Here is a 21061-nt window from a genome sequence, read left to right as displayed (position 1 = left end):
TTATAAGCATGAAGGTATCACGCCTGTAGCGGCCATCATAACACCAAGCACATTATAGGAAACAAATCTAACTCTCTATGCTCAAGGAATGAAGAGGACATGACCACTTCAAGGGACAAGATTATAGAGTCTGGACATTTGTGTGAGCCCTGCTGGGCATTCACTCTAGGACAAATGGGCTGGTTCTTAAAGTCTCAGAAGACCCTTGATGGAGCAACAGATCTTGCCAACGGAGTCAAGCAGTGGTGCATTCCAAAGACAGCATTAAGCTTATCTCTATCTTATTATAGTCATCACTTGCAAACGTTCTACACAGTTTTTGCCGTACAAACTAAAGAATAAAAAAAGAATCATATTCTAGAATTTCAGTTACTTCTTTTATGACATGAAGAAAATGGAAGCTTTCTATCAGTGGCTAGAACAACTAAACATGCTACAAAAAGTTGATTTAAGCTAAACAGAAAGACCTTTAGAATCACAGAAAGTTGTTAATCCATTATAGAAATATTTATTACACCTGATGTATTCTTCCATTTTTAAGCAGATTTATATTCGGTTATTTCAATTAGATCATACCTGATTTGAAATCAACAGCTAGACTATCTCCTCAACAAGCTTTAGGTGCCAGGCCACTGGATGACGAACATATTTTTTAAGCTTTGCACTGATAGTGAGATTCTGTTTGGATGGAGAGATCTCAGGACGTGCGCCTTCTAGTTCTACCCACCAAAGTTCAAATATTAAGGCACTTAGAAAGGTGTGAACCAAAAAATTTAAAACACTAATCTCATATTTTTCCTTCATAGGAGGGTGACAGTAAAATATTGCGAGTAGTTTTAACATAGATATTAGTAAAAAGGCAATAGTGATGAAGGTAATTTAGCAGCAATATTTATAACAGAAACGTGTATCAGCAAGAGAGCAGTGTGGGTAAGGTTGAGGACGTTTGGGGTCCATTTAGTTGTACATGCAGATTAAATTATTACCTTCAATTTTATCTATCTTAGTTTAGTGTGACTTTTGTCAAATGGATGTCTTTTGCTTAAACATTAATAAATTACCCCTCTTGATTGTTATATTTTGCTTATGTTGTTGTTGGCTGTTCCATAATCATTATTAGGTCTGCCGTTGGCAAAGAAATTTTGATTTTAGAAAACTTGTAAACATAATATAGATACTGTTAGAAATGGGGTCTCTAGTTGGCAGTCAGTTTACACCAGGTCCAAGTAGGGACCCTCACTCTAGTCAGGGTAAGGGAGATACCCAGCTTAGATAGCCCCTGCTCACCCCCTTGGTAGCTTGGCTCGAGCCGTCAGTCTTATCTCAAAAGCAATGTGTAAAGCATTTGCACATAACATAAGGTAATACAGTGAAATCACTACACCAGTTATAGAAAAATAGGCAATAATTATCTGTGTAAAACAAGACCAAAACGAGAAAGACCAACATACAGTGATAAAGATATACATTTTGGAAGAATTAACTTAAAAATACAGGTCCTTGAAGTTGATAGCTCTGCCTGGAGCTATCAGGGCGTCGTGAACAACATATTCAACAGTTCAGGCCGACCGCGGAGTCACGGGCCAACTATGGTGTCGGGAAGACCCGCAAACAGTACCTTTGAAATGTAGGGCGTAATAATCCTCCCAATGAGATCTGGAGTGCGGTGTCGCTGGTGTCAGCAGGAATCAGTCCTAGAGGCCAGTGCAGGGGTCATCGGGTTCTTCAGGTCACATGCGTTGCAACTCCAGGCTGATGACAAAGTCAGGAGCTCTGGCGCTGAAGGAGACTGGGCTGCGATGCGAAGTGGGACGATGCCCACAGGTCACGGTGCAGGCAGCGGCTCAGTGACGGCATCCTGCAGCATCAGTGAGACCTGGGCTGTGGTGTGAAGCGAGGCGGTGCAACCTGCAGGGTTTCCAGGTTGCAGTGGTGGCAGAGGCATTGTGGTTGCTGGGGCGCTGTCATCCGTAGGACTAAGGTGGCAGTATTATGCGGGGCAAACTCTGTGCAGGGCTCACGGAGCAGACAGGGGCATTTGTTGACGATGCAGGAGTCGAAAGTGCTGGCATCAGTGGACTGGGGCTGCGGTGCGGGATGGGAGTGTGCTTTGTGTACCTCATGAGTACACAGGCTACGGTGCAGGTGACGGCAGGGATACCAAGGCTGCGGTCGGAGTGCGGATCCCACAGGTCACGGTGGAAGCAGCAGCTCAGTGATGGCGTCAGGTAGTGGCGTTGGTGAGTCCAGATTTGCGCTGTGAAGAGTGGTGTGGCTCTGTGCTGCGGCGTAAGGTCACGGTGCAGGCAGCAGCGTCAATGACTGCGTTGTGGCGGTTTTATTTCTGTTGCAGCAGAAAACATACAGTTCCCAGTGCTGTAGGCAGATGAAACTGAAGTCTTTGCTATTCCTGAGACTTCCAACAGGAGGTAGCTGTACTTCAAGCCCTTGGACAAACTTCACAAGCAAGATGCACATCAAAGTCCAGTCTTTGTACTCTTTAAGGCAGAAGCAACAACTGCAGGCCAACCCAGCAAAAGCACACACAGCAAAGAGGCAGTACTCCTCCTCCAGCTCTTCCACTCTTCTCCTTGGCTGACGTTCCTCTTGATCCAGAAGTAATCCAAAAGTCTGGGCTTTTGGGTCCATTACTTATACTCATTTCTGCCTTTGAAGTAGGCAAACTTCAAAGGGAAGTCTATGTTGTTCACATGATCATGCCTGGTCCAGGTCTGGCCCCAGACATACTCCAGGGGGTTAGACTGCATTGTGTGACGGCAAGCACAGCCCTTTTAGATGCAGGTACCAGCTCCTTCCTCCCCACTATAGTCCAGGAAGACATCAGGATATGCAGGATACACCTCAGCTCCCTTTGTGTCACTGTCTAGAGGGAATTCACAAACAGCCCAATTGTGAGTCTGCCCAGACAGATTCAACAGGCAGGCAGAGGAACAGAATGGTTAAGCAAAAAAAATTACCACTTTCTAAAACAAAAAAAGCATTTTCAAACCGACAATATAAAAACCAACTATACAAAAATATGTATTTTTAAACTGTGATTTCAGAGACCCCAAACTCCATATCTCTATCTGCTGCCAATGGGAAACTGCACTTAAAAGATATTTAAAGGCAGTCCCCACGTTAACCTATGGGAGAGATAGGACTCGCAATAGTGAAAAACGAATTTGGCAGTATTTCAGGACATGTAAAATACACCAGCATATGTCCTACCTTTTACATACACTGTAACCTGCCCAAGGGGCTACCTAGGGCCCACCTTAGGGGTGCCTTACATGTAGTAAAAGGGAAGATTTGGACCTGGATAGTGGGTGCACTAGTCAGGTTGAACTGGCAGTTTTACACAGCCACTGCAGTGGCAGGTCTGAGACATGTTTACAGGGCTACTCATGTGGGTGGCACAATTAGTGCTGCAGGGCCACTAGTAGCATTTGATCTACAGGCCCTAGGGCACCTCTAGCGCACTTCACTAGGGATTTATTAGTAAATCAAATATGCCAATCATGGAGAAACCAATCACCAATACAATTTACACAGGGAGTACTTGCAACTTAGCACTGATCAGCAGTGGTAAAGTGCGCAGGAACAATAAACCAGCAAAAACAGGGTCCAGCATATCTTAAAAACAAGAGGTCAGAGGGCAAAAAGACAGGGAGAAACACGGCAAAAGATACCAGATCTAACAAATACTTACAAAGGGAGTCAGCCAGCCCTTTTCATCCACTGGTTAGTTGCTCTGTCATTCACATTTACCTCTGCCCACTACAGCATATAGAAAGTGGTAATGGGTCAGCCCACAGAAGCTATTGCCTAATTTCACTTTGAGTGACAGCTTTTTGTTCTAAGGAGGACATCTGCACTTAAAGCAGTTCCCTACAGTGCAGGGACCACTAGTGCCTGCTTCGTGCCCACATAAAATTATTGATTTTTGTTAATTTGCTTTTATTTTGATGAGGGCTGAGCAGCTCCACAAACCATAATGTTTTACAAAACAATATGGCAAAACAAAGATGTGGACCTTGTATGATGTATTCTTGAGCTGTTGGAAGAACAATATAAATAAAATGTACACAGGCTTGACATATACTCCTCCTACCAGCATGACCTAGTAAGTTGAGCGATATGGATTTTCATTATCTATATAATCACTGTTGGCAAGTAGTTATATGATCATTTGCAAAACAATTACAACAAAAATTCTTGCTGAAATCAATACATGTTCAATATTCAAGAGTGGACCAAGCACTTTACTTTGACCTTAATGGGCAGAACATATTTCCCAAGTTATTAAATAATGCAACAGAGAAAACTTCAGCTTGTCTGGCGCTTACAAAAACCTAATCAAGGTATTTCCTTATGTAGAAACATGGTGTTGTAAACCTCTTACAAAGCATTTTAAGTGTTGCGGTTATTAAAATGAAAATATACGGCTGAAAGAAAAAAGTGTGATCTTCAAAACCATGGTGCCCCTAAGGGCAGCACTGCTACACAAAAAATAATGGCAGTTGAAACATATGTATAGCAACATAATGAAAACACCCTGACAACATGAACAATCAAAGGCAGACATCATACCCACAAATTGTAGCAGGACCTTTAAGAGGATGATGTGCCTAGAGATCCTTGGGTGACATAATCCCAATGAAACTAAAAGTCAAAAGAACTAGCTAGTTATGGTTCTCAATAATGTAAGCATACTTCTTTAGTGGTGGTCTTCTGTTGTTGCCAAAGGCACTCGCAAAATACTTTTGAGAAGTGCACAGAGAACCTCCTTTTTGTGCAGAAAGATAATCTGCTAATGATCCAGTTAAAGCTTAAAGAATATGAACAACTCTAGCACTTGGTAAATCATATTTAGTATCATGTACAAAGCAATCAACTGACTGCATAATTTAAAAACGTTTAATTATTACATAACATCACATTATAAAATAAATACTGATAGAGTGTCTTCTGTGTACAAGCTGCTGGGGGCCCTGCCTCTCAAGGGCAGCTATCTTTTCCTTTCTTCATATGGCAGCCACCACATCGCCCTTTTGACTCAACCCCTTCATGATGCATGGTGGGCACAACCATTCAGACATCTCTGATCTGGCCTTGTCATAATAGCTGTTTTTGGATCAACATAAACGGGAAAGGAAAATGTTACTGAGTAAGCTTCTGCTTGTGGCATGCAGCAGTATAGAATCACACGCTTAGCATAATCCTGCCATCTAGTGTTGGGCTTCAATGTGTCCGAGTTGTTTTTTTTTTCCTCAAAGAAAGCCTTTCTAGTCATAAGGTAGTTTGGCTCCTCCTCTTGCTGGCAATGCGCATGGTCATCAACTCCACTGTTTGACTGTTTTCCAGGATGGCGGGTGTGGATGAAATGTGAAGCAGAGCGTAGTATCGTGAGCTGCCCATGCTAAAGGAGTTTGTGATAACCAGTGAAAGTAACTGTAACAAACGTGTTTGGGGAGGAGGGTGGTAGCACAGCACTACATGCCACGAACAGATGCTTACTGGGTATGTGACATTTTCCTTTTGAGGCATGTGTGGCTGTAGTTAGCATAGACTTTAAAGCAGTCCTCCCTCATAGGCAGTGGCTAGCCTGTGGGAGCTACAGTTGTTTGAAATAGTGTACGTATGACTGCTTGGGCCCACATTAGTTTGTTGACTAGTCAGAACATCTACCCAGTAATGTTTGTAAATGTATGCGGTGTGGACCATGTAGCTGCTTTACATATATCTGCTATAGGTATATTATCTAGAAAGGTAATTGAAGCCTTTTTTTTTTTAACAAGTGGACAGGAGGGACAGGTAAACTTCTTTTAGCTTTAGCATAGCATGTTTGGATGCAATACACTGTGCAAAGCCCGACTTAGAAATGGCTAATCGTTTGTGTGGTTTTGAGAAAGCAACAAATAGTTATTGTGTTTTCCTAAATGATTAAGTCCTGTCAATATAATACATGAGAGCCTGTTTTATGTCTAACGTACAGAGAGCCCTTTCTGCAACTGAATCAGGTTGGGGGAAAAAAAGACAGGCAGTTTAATAGATTAAGATGGAATTGTGAAATCACCTTTGGAAGAAATTTACGACTGATTTGAAGTACCACAGTATCTCTATATTATTGAAAGAAGGGTTCTTCTAACGTTAATACCTGAAGTTTACTGACACATCTAAATGAAGTGATAGCTACTATGAATATTACCTTCCGGGATAAAAACTGGAGGGGGCAGGAGTGGAGAGATTTACATGGAGAGCCCATCAATCTTGTTAATGCAATATTCAAATTTCACTTAGGTGCTGGTAGGACTCTAGGTGGAATGACTCTTAAGACCTTCCAAAAAGGCTTTGAGATCTGGAATCCTGAATGCATTGTTTGTTTTGTTGATATGCTGCTACCTCCACTAGGTGTAGCCTTACATATGTAAAGATATACCAGAGGTATACAAATGGAATAAACTGCAGACAATGTCTGGTCACTAATGGATCAAGGTGTTTGAAATGGCAATAGTGAACACATCTTTTCCATTTAGCAGCGTAACAGGCATGAGTAGTAAGCCTGTGTGCCTCTTTAACAATGTCCATGCACTGTTGTGGAAGATTCAGGTAACCAAATTCTAGGACTTGAGGAACCATATCGCAAGGTTGAGGGACCTGGGTGTCTGATTTCTCCATGGTTCTGCATGAGAAGGTCCTGCTTGTTTGGTAGTACTTTGTGGGGGAACTACACACAGTTCTAGGCATGTGGTGAATCACAGTTGCCACGCCAATGTGGGAGCAACTAGGATGAGGGTGAAACATGTCTGCTGAAGTTTACGAACCACAAAGAGAAGCAATGGAAGAGGTGGAAAAGTGTGAGCAAATATCCTGGACCAACTCATCTATAGTGTGTTGCCCTTAGACTGTGGGTGTGAAAACCTGGAGGCAAAGTTTGCACAGTTGGCGTTTTCAGGTGTGGCTAAGGGGTCTATTTGCCCCCAATGCTGTAAGTATTGGAGGAAGACTTGTGGGTGGAGTTCCCACTAGTGGACTTGTTGGTGCCACCTGCTGAGATCTTCAAAGTCCTTGTACGCTCCCGGCAGGTACTCAGGTAACAGGTGAATGTTGTATCAGAGGGCCCACCTCAAATGTTCTTGGCTAAATGAGAAAGCTGATGGGACCTGCTGCCCTCTTGCTTTTGGAGATAATACATGGCTATAATTTTGTCAGTTCAGATCAGGACTACCTTGCCAATCAGGTGAGGAGGGAAGGCTTTCAGCGCTATGTGAACAGCTAGCAATTCCAGGTGACTGAAGTGGAGATGTCTCTGGCTGGGTGTCCAGTGTCCCTGAACAATTAGATCTTGGAAATGTGCACCCCATCCCGTGAGGGAGTCGTCCATTGTTATGGTTCTCTGTGGAACCGGGTCTAGGAAATACCGTCCTTTTAACAAGTTTTTGGTGTTCCGCCGCTACAGAGTGTGTCAAGCTTGACCGCTGTCCAACACTAGATCTTCCCATGGACCCTCTGCATGAGTCCATTGGTGCCATAAGCACTCCTGCAAAGGACACATGTTGAGTCTGGCATGAGGTACTAAAGCTATACGTGAAGCCATCATACTGAGGAGATGCATGACTGTCCTCATCGTTACCTGCTGGCCTAACTGAAACTGAGGAATTATTGTCTGTAAGGATTGTATCCTGGCAATTTTGGGGTAAACTATTCCCAGTTCTGAGTTGATAATTGCTCCTAGGTAAGGTTGGATCTGAAGGAGTTAGAGATGGAATTTTACTGCACTGATTGTAATGCCTATTTGGTGAAGTAGGTTAATGGTGACCAGAGTGTGTCGGAAGCACTTTTGACAAGTTGCGCCTTTAATGAGCCAGTAGTCTAGGTATGAAAAATTTGTCTGTTTTGCCTGTGCAGGTGAGCAGCTACTACTGAGACATTTGATGAAGACCCTGGGACCGTTAGTGACCTTTAAAGAAGGGGGTGGGGTGTAAATTGGAAATGCTGACCGCTAATTACAAACCTGAGATATTGGAGATGCGCCGGGTGAATAGGAATGTGAAAATAAGCACCCTTGGGGTCAAGAGCAGCCATGAAGTCGCTTTGTTGTAATAAAAGAAGGAGATCTTGATGTGTGACCACATGGAAGTGCTCTGAAATAATTTACTCCTTTAGGAGTCTGAGGTCCAAGATTGGTCTCAGGGACCCGTCTTTTTTGGGAATAAGAAAGTAAAATGAATAGACTCCTGTGCCCTGCTGCTGAAGTGGAACAGGGTCTATAGCTCCTTTCTTGAGTAGTGCCTGTAACACATCTCTGAGCAAGTGCTGATGTCGCGAACGTTTGGGTTTGTAAGGTGGAATGTTTGGAGGTTTGGAAGTGAGCTCCAGGCAATAACCATGTTGGATATTATAAAATTCCCACTGGTCGGAGGTGATGTTCCACCATGCAGGAAAGGACCCTTATATTCAACCATGACAGTTGCTGTGTGATCGGGGAAAATAAATGGCAAGTCAGGGCTTGGAGGTTGTGGCAGACAGCTTTATGAATTCACATTTGCCTCTCCTTTTTGAATTGTTAACCCTGAAAGAGCCTCTATAGTATTCAGGAGGTGAGGTGTTTTGCACCTGGAGACATTAGAATGAATTGGAGGTCTCAGGTAAGGGGTCTTTGAGCCTCCACAGTAAGAGGAGCGGCTGAAGAAGCCGTGGTGTGATGGTGTCTGTAATGATCCCATATCCTTAACTGTTTCGTGATCTCTCTTAATCTTCTCAAGAAGGGTGTCAAAAATATGCTTTTAGTCAAAAAGCAAGGCCAACAGGTTCTGTTGGACTTTGGGTTTAAACCCAGAGACAAGCATGTTATCTAAAGAGGGCGCTGGAATTCATCCCTCTACCTGTAGAGTCAGTAGTGTCAAGGGCGCAGCAGATGGTGGTGTTAGAGATGAGCTTACCATCAGAGGTACTTTAGTAAGCTTTTTTATGTTCTTCTGGAAGATGATGGAGTATGTCCTCCACCTCGTCCCAGTGAGATCTCTTGTATCATAAAGGGAGGTCAACTGAATTAGCGATCCACTAGTGGCTGGCAAATTGGGCAGTGGCCCTCTTTTCTGCTGCATCAATTGTCTTGCTCTCTATCTTGCGTATTGTTGCTGCCACCAGGGAATCAGGTGGAAGCTGACCCTTGATGTAGATAGAGTCATTAGGGGACACCTTATAATTGTTTTTGGCCCGTGGTGAAATTACCCTGGACCTAGCTGGGTCACTTAATATGTCAGTGGTGTGTTTTAACATTGCTTTCAGCATAGGCAGGTATTGTGCCAGGTGTTGGGTTGAGGATAGGGTCTCAAACAAGAAGCCGTCTTCCAAAGGATCAGTGTGTAACTGTACCTTAAGAAAGGTGGCTGCTCTGCCTTTCAAGTTGTGTTAAGTTGTGCTTTCGTCGAGGAAAGAGGGTTTTAGGGGATACAGATCAGGATCTGTATCAGTGGTGATTCTGCATCATATGAATCTCATGAATCCTCTTGCTGTGTGAAAGAAATAAGATCCCCTTCATCTCCACCCCTGTGTAAGGATGCAATGAACCTTCTGGTGAATATGGTGCAGGGGCAGCAGATGAAGTCAGTGGTGAGTGGGTATGGGGCACAGTTGTTGTCAGTGGGGATGCTGATATATCACCGGGCATATGGCCTTGTCTGGTTTCTTTCTGTGCTTTGGTGTAGGTGGGACATCCAAAGCCTCTTCAAAGGAAAGCTGTCTCCTGAACGGGTGGGCACCAGTATATGGAAGTCTAGTAATAATGCATTCAGTATCAGAACGGATCATGGTATGTTATTGCCTGGAGTCTATTTCTTCCTAAAGTGATGAAGCACAGGTTCTACAGGCTTGGACCAATGTGCCGCTTTACTGAATGTAAATGATTTTGGCTCCAATGCCAATGGTTTTTGCGGATGGTTTCAGTTCCAAAGCAGATATTTTCTGTGCCAACAAACAGCGTTTCAATGCAGAGGATTTTGGCTCTGATGATCTGCTCGACTCAGAGGCTGGAAGGATCGACTCAGGAGCATGCGGTCTTTGTTGTTTCTTCAGCGCCGAGCCAAAGCTGGGCGTGCCTGAGACAGACGGTCGTTGTCAACCATGGCCTGCACCTCTCCTTGAAGGTCCTCAGTCCGATGTTCCCTCGCTACTGCGGCGGGACATTTTGAGGCGTCAAGCTCGAAAATCATGCAGTGTCTTCTACGAAAAGATCTGCAGGCTTTGCAGCTGGCCTCGTCGTGTTCTGGGGAGAGGCACAGATTACACACCTGGTGGAGGTCTGTGTGCAGTTACTTACCATGACACCGAGGACAGAATCAAAAAGACATCTGTTCCATCACCCAGTGGACATGATGCGGTGGGGAACACCAAGATGTAACGTGCACCCATTGTCAACACAAGTCACCCTGGCAAAGTCGACACTGAACGGGTGAAAGAGAAAAAGGGCTGGTGCTCTAACAATACATATGAAATAGGCGAGAGAAATATGCAACAACAGTGTCAAACCGGAGCACAGAAGCACACATCCGAACCCAATGGCGGAAGAAAACAATGTAACAATGGAATTGATGAACATGCGCATTTCCAACAAGAGGAGTCACACCACCTCATGACTCTAAAGACTTTCTTCAAAGATAAACAACTTGCACACATCAGAGCCCAACACTAGATGCCAGGATTATGCTAAGCATGTGTATCTACAGGCACACATGCCTCGAATACAAATTTTGGGCAATTTTGTTTCATAATCAGCTGTTTACGTTCTAAAAGGTTTTAGAAAAGAAGGTCAGGGTTAATGCAATTATAGAGTATGCTTACATTTGTGGTAACTTCAAAAGTCATTGGGCAAGTAGATATTGGAGATCATAGAGAAACTTATCAAACAATATCAAGGAAGGCAGATGATAATAAGTAAAACATCCACACACATTTATCCTGACATCGATGAGATTCCTCCAGCCATGCCTTTAATGCTGACATTACAATCATCTTGATCAGCTTTTGCAAAGTCTTAAAAGAGTCAGCTCCATTTAAGAATATGGTCTGCAAAAATACAGTCATTTAAAAAAACCTACACTGCTAAAATAAAAAACATTAAAATTTGCCTACAGAAATGTGAATCTTTTTATAAACCTGATGAAGTTAATTCCTACCTGTTGTAGGGCAGCAGTGGACAAATCCTTTTCACTTGGCTGAATAACATGCATGAGTAGTAGGCCTACATGCCTCATTCAGGAGGTGTATATATCCTAGCTAAGACGTATGGCGCCAGATCACTAGGTTGAACCACTTGGGGTCTGGGTGCCTGATTTTGCTGTGTTCCTGAGTGAGAATATCATACCTGACCAAACGTTTCTCGTGTGGAATGAGACATTTCCCGTAGCTTTGAATACTAGGGCTATAAGACCCACTCTGCTGCCACTAAGATGAGGGTCATGGAGGGCTGCCTCATTCTTCTCTCTATGTACGGAACGAGTGGGAGCAGTGGATAAGTGTAGGCAAATATCCCCAACGAGTTTATCCATACTGAATTTCACAGGAATTGTAGGTGTGCCTACTTAGCAGCAAAGCATGGCATTATGAGTTTTGTGGGGGTGGCAAAGAGGTCAATGGCTGGGTTTCCCCACCACTGGAAGTACCTGTGGAGGACAGCTGGGGGGAGTTGGTATCCAGTGGTTCGATATGTAGTACATCAGTCATGTCTATCCGTATAAGGACTATCCTGTCAAGGTCAAGAATGTAGAAGGCTTTTAGGGCTGGGCAAATGGACACCTGCTCTAGGTAGCTGATGTGCTTCACTTGGAATAGTAGCTTGGGTGACAAGGGTGTTGGAGGAAGTGTGTGTGTGTGTGTGTGTGGGGGGGGGGGGGGAGCTGGGGGTGTCCAGGTGCTTTGGACAGGCATGTCACCAAGATGTGCTCCCCATCCAATGTGAGACGCATCAGTGGTAATGGTCATCTATGGAAGAAGGTTCAAGAAAGGTCAACCAAGATAAAGGTTGTTGCTGTTCCACCATTGCAGAAAGCGCCGAGTATTGACCTTTATCAACACTAGATTTCACCATGTCCTTTTGCCTGTGACCACTGACTTGAGAGGCACAGTTGAAAAGTGCTCATATGTAATCTAGGATAGGGGACAATTGCTAAGTTGCTATGTAACAGGCCATCATACTCAAGAGATTCACTACCAGTTATTATAGTCAATGGGCGAGTAGGCTAGAAAAAGAGGTAGCAGCTGTTGAAACGTAATCACCCTCTGCTGGTTGGGTTATGCTTTCTCCAATATTGGGTTTAAGATTAAGCTAGGAAGGTTTGAATCTGATGAGGTGCAACTTCTTCGCATTTACAGTGAACCCTGAGCTGTGGAGCAGGGTTAGATCTGTCTGAGTGAGTGCAAGACATTGCTGTTGGCTGCTCTTGCTCAGCCAGCCAACTGTCACAATACAGGAAGATGTGGATGGCTGCTTTCTGTAGATAAGCGGCAGCCACTTCCAGACACATGGTAAAGACACTTGAGCCATAGTTTCTCAGAAGGGTAGTATTGTGAATTAGAAGTGCTGTCCACTTACCACAAACAGAAGGTACTGGTGATGGACGGAGTGGATGGGTATGTGGAAGGAGGCGTCCTTGATGTCCAACGCAGTCATGAAGAAAAAGTTATTTACCTTTTCTAATGTTCTTTCTGGTGGACACACTGTTTAACAGCGGTTTCACCTTTCAAATATTCCCCAGGCTTTAGACTGGATCTGGAAATTTTCAAGCAGTATCCCTGCCTATCAATAGATGGCATCATACAGCCCTTCGCTGTCGTACTTCCGCTCCGGAAATGACATGCTGAGATGCATTTGCATTGTGCCCATGCGCGTCAGACGTATGTAGATTTTGTGGAGGGACGCCTGGCTGCCAGAATGACATCAACGACTTTGGGAGGGAGGTCAAAAATAAGTCAGCTGTCACTGCTCAATCTCCAAGCAAGAAGATGAAGACTGCATAGGCCCGGATGTAGGACCCAGCCCTGCTACTGAAGATCCTCAATTATACTATGAACAGAATTGAAAACGTGTGCAGTCCACCTGTTAACATTCTGCAAGGTAAAATGGTTGGTGGTTGAGGAGCTCGAGCTGTACAAAGCCATATGCCATCCACCAGTGCATTGAGTTGATCGGTCATGTTTGAGGGAAGAAAAGCAGTGTACCATCTTGAGAAACGGGCCTAGTTATTATTCCCTATCTCGGAGTCAAATGTCTATAGCTGGACCTGAAGCTGCTTTGAGAAAAAGCATCAGTCTCTGAGCCGTAACCACCAAACTGGATGGTAAAAACAAATACAAATTAAAAAAAATATATGTAATGTGCAGTCGTGCCCATAAACATTGTGGACTAAGGGAGGAGTCACAAAATCAAATGGCTCAAAGCTTCTTCGAAGAAGAAACAACTTATAATATGTAAGCGACCCTTGGCTGATCATGTGCAGGCATAGTCAAAGCTGAAGGTGGTCAGTGGCAGCTACGCAGAGGCGTTTTGCAGACACCATGTTGTACTGCTGTTATTAGGTATAGGATTCCTCCAGAAATGTGGTTGTCATCAGTGAGTGCAAGGATTAAGGGCCAGATATACATAGCTTTTTTCTTGTTGCAAATGGCCCGTGATGGACCTACCTCATAAATATTAATGAGGTAGGTCATTTGCAACCCCATTGGGAATCACGAACAGTGTGAGGTACACTGTTGTACATATGGTTTTGTGACTTGCAAATGAGTTGCAAATGGCGAGTCGCAAAACTCTGGGTTGTACATATGGCCGTAAGTTACTTACCCTGTAAGCATCTGTTCGTGGCATATAGTGCTGAAGATTCACATGCTTTACATACTCCTGACATCTCCTGTTGAGTCTGGATGTGTGCAAGCTAGTTTTCTTCGAAGAAGCTCCTCAAGTCACGAGGTAAAGTGACTCCTCCTCTCGGTGATATTGCGCTTGCTAATCGACTCTATTGTTGATTGTTTTCCTGCATTCAGGTAAGAATGGAGTGTGAATAAGTGTTAGTAAAGAGATGTCCATGCATTTAAGATTATAAGAATACTACTGCCATGGCCACAGGTTTCTGGGTAGAGGGTGCATGTGAATCTACAGCACTGCCTGCCACTAACAGATGCTTACAGGGTAAGTATCCTAATCTGTTAGATGGCATGTGTGGTTGTAGATACACATGCTTTGCATTGACTAGAGCAGTTCCCTCCAGACACTGTAGCTAACCTGTGGGTGTTGCAGATGCTTGAAGAAGTTTACGTAGCACTGCCTGCCCTACATTTGCACGCCAGCATGCTAATACATCCACACAGCAATGTTTAGTAAAAAGTGTGTGGAGTTGACCATGCAGCTGTTTTACAAATTTCTGCTATTGGTATATTGCCCAGAAAAGCCATAGATACTCCTATCTTATGGGTTAAGTGTGCTCTAGGAGGTGTGGGTAAAATTATTTTTGCTTTAGCGTAACAAGTTTGAATGCATTTAATTATTCATCTTGAAATATCTGATTTAGAAATGGCTTTCCCTGTGTGAGGGGGCAAAAAATCAACAAAGAGTTGCTTGGTATTGCGAAATTCTTCAGTTCTGTCGATATAATACATTAAGGCTCCTTTTACATCTAGTGTGTGAAAGGCCGTTTCTGCAACTAAGGTGGGTTATGAAAAGAAAACCAGTAATTCAACTGACTGGTTTAGATGTAAAGCAGAAACTACCTTTGGAAGAAACTTTGGGTTAGTTCAAAGGACTACCTTATACATATGTATTTGAAAGAAGCGTTTTTCCAAGGTTAGTGCCTGGAGCTCACTACTCATTTTAGTGAAGTGATTGCTATTAAAAAGGATACTTTCCATGCGAGAAATTGAAAAGGGTAGTTATGCAAAGCCTCAAATGGTGGATCCATAAGTCTAGTAAGTACAATGTTGAGATTCCAAGCAGGTGCAGGGGTACTCTGGGTGGAGTCAGGCTTTTAAGGATTCCTTAAATGCTTTGATAACTAACTTTAATCAGGAATAAATGTTGTCTATTTTGGAGGTACGAAGCGATTGCAGCTAAATGCAGAAGTATTGATGTGTATGCTAAGCCACAAGTTTGTAAATGAAGTAAATAGCAAAAAATATTTTCAACAGTTACATTGAAGGGTTCAACGTGTTTGTCACAGCAGCAGAAAACCAATCTTTTCCATTTAGCAGTGTAACATGCTATGGTTGTGGGTTTACATGCCTCCCTGAGAATATTCACGCATTCTGGAGATTCGAGTGTCCGAATGCTATGACTTCAGGAGCCAAATTGCAAGATTGAGTTACTTCGGATTTGGGTGCCTGACTTCTCCATCGTTCTGAATGAGTAGATCCAGGCTGGGGGGAAGCTTCTTGTGAGGCACTACAGAAAGTTTGAGTAGTGTGGTGAATCATGGTTGTTGAGTCAAGTAGGAGCTACTAGAATGAGTGTGAGGGATGTCTGCCTGAGCCACATACAGAAAAAGAGCTAGAGGTGGAAAAGCACAGGCAAATATCCCTGACCAGTTCATTCATAGAGCATTGCCCTGGGATAGTGGGTGTGGTTGCCTGGAGGCGACGTTTGGGCATTTTGTGTTGTCTACGGTTGTGAATGGGACCCACCTGTGGAAGTATAGGAGGAGGACTTGTGGGTGGAGTTCCTATTCGGGGACTTGTTGCCACATCCTGCTGAGGAGGTTGATAAAGTTGTTGTCTGTCCCTGGTAGATGTTCCATTAACAGGTGAATGCTGTCACATATAGCCCAACGCCAGATCTCCTGAGAGAGGCATGTTAACTGTAGAGAGTGTCCCCCCACCCCTGTTTTTGTAAACAGAACATGGCAGTCATGTAGTCTGTCCAAACTAAGACAACTTTGCCTTTCAGATGTGTTAGAAAAGCTTTCAGTGTCAGGTTAACTGCTTGAAACTCCAAATAAGTGAGGTGGAAAGTCTGTTTGTTGTCCCAGAGACCCTGAGCTGTGAGATTCTGTAAACGTGCTCCCCATCCTATGAGAGATGCATCCACAGTGAGAGTGATCTGGCGAACAGGTTTTAGAAACGGCGGCCCTTTCAATAGGTTTTGTGTGTTCCCACACTGCAGAGAGTGATGTGTGTGGCTGTCTACCAACACTAGACCTAGTAGTAGACCCTGTGACTCTGTCCATTGACTTGCCAGACACTCTTGCAGCAGTCACATATGTAGTCTGGCATGTGGCACTATTGCAATACAAGACGCCATCATGCCTAAAAGCCTCTGAATTTTTCTGTTATGTGTTGGTTGGGATGAAATTGCTGAATCTGTATTGTGATTTGTATCCTGGCTGTATGTAGGCTTTTCCCAGCTGTGCATTGAGGATAGTTCGTAAGTACGGTTAAATTTCTGACAGCTGAAGGTGAAATTTTTGTATGGTGATTGTAAAACCCAGTTGGTGCAGAAGTTGCAGTCTGGATTGAGTATGTTGCAGACACAGCCGACTTGTTCTGGCTTTGATAAGCCAGCCATACAGATATGGGAAGACATGGATATTCTGGCTGCGTAGATGTGCTGCAACCACTGCTAGACATTTGGTGAACACACGGGGAACTGTAGTGACTCTGAATGGGAGCATTCTGAATATCCCTCAGTTAAAGCGTCTGGAAAGGATTTTTGAAGTTGTTCTTTATAGGAAGATGTAGAGGAATCTGATGTTGGTTTGGTGCCCTGTTTGTACGTGGGGGACTGAAAGAAGCCACAAGAAGTGGGAGTTTGAGGTGCCCCCATAGATCTGGTGACTTCATTATCTTTTTTAATTTTTCCTAAACATTGGTCTACCTGTGGCCCAAATAAGTGCTCCTGATCAAAGGGAGTATTCAAAAGTGTGTGTTGCACTACTGGTTTAAAACCAGATATGCGTAACCAGGCATGCCTATACAATAGAATACTAGTGTTAATACCCCTAGCCTCTGTGTTCACTGCCTCAAGGACACATCTAATGGAGTTATTAGAAAATAATTGTCCCTCCTGAATATTTTGCTGTCCTATCATTTTATACTCCTCAGGGAGATGCTGAAAGAGTGAACTCCATTTCATCCCAATGGACTATGTCATATCTTGCTAAGAGCCCTTGGGTGTTGGCTATGCGTCAGTGATTAGCTGCTTGGACCGCAACCCTTTTACCAGAAACGTCAATCAGCTTGCCCTTTTCTGTGCATTTGAAACTACCAAAGAATCTGGAAGGAGTTGATCCTTAATGGATATAGGGTTCAAAGGTGCAGCCTTATATTTTTTGTCTACGCTTGGTGTTATTATGCATGTACGTTCTGGATCTTTGAAGATTTCTTCTACATGACGTGTCATCCCTTTTAACATGGGAAAATACTGGCATGCCCTTGTGGTAGAAGGCAATGTTTCAAAAAGAAAGTTATCCTCAAAAGGATTGTAATGCAATGGGACTTGATGGAATGAAGCGGCCTTAGCTATTAGTTCCTGGAATGATGAAGCTTCATCCGGGGGGGAAAGCTTAGCTGGGTAGAGATATGGATCATTATCTCCAGTGGGGTCTATATCATAAGTGTCCTGTGGATCTGTAGGGGGCTGCTTTATATCATATCTATCCCCCTGATTTTCTATGTATGATCGTAAGGAGCCTAAAGGTGTATCCTCACCTATATCGTCAAGTGGTTGATGTTGTGAATGACCTGTTGGGGGTAGTGGAGGCTGCGGAGAAATAGGCAAAGGTGGGTCTAAAGGACTAGTGGTAATGTCTTTTTTTATTTACTTTTTAGGAGATACTTGCAGTTCAATGCCCTCCGCAGAAGTAAGCTGATGCTTTGATGTGGAAGGCACCTACTGCACAGCCTTTGCCATAATATGTCCAGTAGAAAGCTGGATGTGTATCTTCTTTTGTTTCTGGTCGATCCTCTCTGCCATAGTCTCTAGAATCTGAGGTTTTCAGTACTGAAGCTGGTTTGAGTTTCAGTGCCAAGATGGTCGGAGCCAAAGTGGCTTCTCATGGATTGTTTGGAGCAGAGGAGGAAGATGGTCGGACTGGCACCGGCAATGGACGGGTGGGTGTGGTCGTGTGTTTCGGCTTGGCTTTTGGAGCCGGGCCTGAGGACGGGGCATCCTTAGCTGATGTTCGGTGCCAACCATGGCCTGTTGGCAGTGGTGGCCTGTGAGTTGAAGTTTTGGTTGGAGCCAAACATTTCTTAGTAGGTTGGACAGGAGCATCTGCACCCACTGCGTGCTGTCCCAACGGAACATCTTGGATCTGCATATCAAACACCACTTTAGAGTCTGACTTGGAGTCCAGAATAGAAAGTGCCTCCTCTTCTGCCACTGAGGCCTCATGCAGTTCCTCTTCCTGTTCGGTGTGATGGAGACGGGAGATGTCAGGCGTCTCCTTGAGATCCTTAGGCTGCATCTCCTTTCACCGCTCTCTATGGTCTTGTAGCATCTTTTTCAATCGAACGATCGACAGGTCTTGCAGTTCTCTTCATCGAATGGTTGAATAGAGTCAGTTTCATTAGCAGCTCATTGTAGTTGGAGACCGAGGAGATGAGAAAAGGTGGCTTGGACGTGCAGGGCCCGAAGGCTGCGATTGAAGCACATCGAACCGATGACTGGCTGGTTTCTTTATTATTGATGTGCAGGATAGGAAAACGTGATGGAAAACAATACCAATGGGAATCGAGGTGTAGATGTACCGAATAGAATCTGAAGAAATGGTCTTGAACCAGAGCACCGAGGAACACGCCCGAAACCCTATGGCAGAAAGAAAACAACCTAACAATGGAGTTGATGCCCATGCACACTATCCCTAAGAGCAGGAGGAGTTACTTTACACCTCTTGCCTGGAGAAATTTATTCGAAGAAAAAACAACTTGCACACATCCAGTCCCAATACTAGATCGCAGGAGATTATAAATGTACCACTGACTGCAGATTTGCTATAATACAGTCTTATATCGCTATAACTATCTACCTACAGCTATCCTACTTGATTTACTTTTGTGGGACAAAGGGGTGGTGCCCACATATAGGTTATGACAGTTTGCACTACAGCTAGAGCCATTTAAGGGCAGCATAGCCCCTGGACTTTACTCCTTCCCTTCCACTTTGAGAATCAAGTAGCCAAGTAGCTACTAGTTCTTTTTACACTAACAAGTGTAAGAATACCTGCACAAAGGAGGTCATCAGCTTTCTGGCTTGCATAAGTGAAAATCTTACATCTACATGACATTTTAAATTTTTCAACACTGCCCTCTTTTTAAAGTGAGGTTAGTCACACTGATCGAGCATACCATTGGAGTCCGATGTCTGACTTTCGTCTGGATGGCACCATCATGTTCAAACTGTACTAAATCATTAAGTGGATCCCATGGTCTGGTACTAAGATAAAACAAAAAAGAAAAAGAGCATTAATATCTAATGTAGAACATGCAATATGTACAGTAGCAAGAGCTTACACAAGAGGGCTGAGCATCGGGTTACCTACCAAGCACGATCTCACTTCAGTGTGAATCGTGGCACGGCTGTCATCAGTCCCACACAACAACTTATGGGCCTTGTCACCACTGAAAAAAATTAACTGCAAAACTCATGCCTAAAAAGTCAAGTTCCATTTCTCAGTAGTACGTTGTGTGTGATACAGTCTCATCAATCTGGAAAAACAATGTAGATACCTTACATTTGAGGTGTGGAAGAAACTAGACATAATGAACTGGGTTTAACTGAGTTTTTCCATGGGCTAGTCCATAGAAGTAACTTTAAGGAGGCAGTATATCTTTGAATGGAAAACCTGATTTCTACAGAGAAGGCTTCATTTAGAAACCAAGAAATAATCCAACATTTTATGTATTACCTAAAAACAGATTCAGCGACCTACATATCACCATCAAAACGAGGCCTAGCAGGAAATACTCTGGTAACAATAAGGAAATAGAGCTTCATGTCTGAAGCCCAAAATTTACAAATTCAAAACAAAGAATCAGGGATTTATCTACTATGCTCATACAATCTGGAAGGCATTACTGAATCTTATGATCAACTATTTACTTCTTCGGGACTGGTTTAGGAATCTATGTTGAAACTAATACCCTTAAAATAGGTTTTAACTTCACATTCTTGTTTAATGCGTGCCGCTTCACAAGTTGGCAAAGAGATAAACTGAGATCTGAAAACCTTTTACTTTCTCAGGCTCAGAAAGTAAGTTACGTAGGTATGTGTGAGCTCATTTTGTGTGCAACTCAAGAGCAGGAGCCTTTCCATCGCAGTCTACTTGAAATGCATGCTGTTTGTAACCAACAGAGTCATCGCTTTAGATCCTGGCAAGCCAGGATCAGACCTCTATCCTTCTCAAGTGAGTAACAGTAAAGTATTTTATTTACCGGACTTAGAAATGGTAGATACTCACTAATATGCGCTATATAAAAACAAGTTAATTCACTTCAACATAAATGACCCTACTCCTCAACGTTACCCTTTCTTCCATCAGCCACTATATGTTTTGCACAGGTTCATTCTCTGATTTGTCGGTTCCAAGAGCAACTTTTATCAATTTCCAGCATTGTCCAACGCTCTAACATGGACATGGCATATTAAAGATCATGTGTAGACAGAGGACTAGAAGTATGACAGGGTTAGATTCTCCTCTTAAAGACAAATTCATATTTGTGGTGCTATATCAGCCATGGTTTGTTCTAGTGAATGCTAATGACAGCATGCAATCTTGCCAAATGCAGAAGATGGGAAAGTGGCGATTTCTGAAGGAGTTCCAAGGGTAGATGTGGAGCAGCAGGCCCAAAGTTAGACGTGGATCTAGAGGTTTGTACTGAAAAGCGCCTGACTCCCCTTCCAACAAATCTGGAGGGGTACTTGGAAATGATTAGCAGACTGAGGTGGCAGGCCTGGGAGGAGAACCGGGAAAGTTTATTTGCAGGCCAGGTCACAGGTAAAAGATGTGTATGACACACATGATTATGAATTGGAATCTGGCACACAAGGGAGATGTGCTCATAGGACAGAGTAGACAGG

General features: G+C 43.6%; 1 protein-coding gene across 3 annotated transcripts in view; it reads right to left on the bottom strand.

Moving 5' to 3' along the window:
* The window catches only part of OSBPL8 (oxysterol binding protein like 8), a 943374-nt gene that overhangs the window by 38111 nt on the left and 884202 nt on the right, over positions 1 to 21061 (bottom strand). For all 3 annotated transcript variants that reach the window (XM_069229570.1, XM_069229571.1, XM_069229572.1), the window contains one exon: positions 19330 to 19417. In XM_069229570.1, coding sequence (XP_069085671.1) covers positions 19330 to 19417 — 88 coding nt within the window. The remainder of the gene's footprint in view (positions 1 to 19329; positions 19418 to 21061) is intronic.

The sequence above is a fragment of the Pleurodeles waltl genome, chromosome 4_1, assembly GCF_031143425.1.
Source record: "Pleurodeles waltl isolate 20211129_DDA chromosome 4_1, aPleWal1.hap1.20221129, whole genome shotgun sequence".
Classification (NCBI taxonomy): Eukaryota; Metazoa; Chordata; class Amphibia; order Caudata; family Salamandridae; genus Pleurodeles; species Pleurodeles waltl.
Note: the sequence above shows the minus strand (reverse complement) of the source record. Positions and strands in the feature narration are given on the sequence as shown.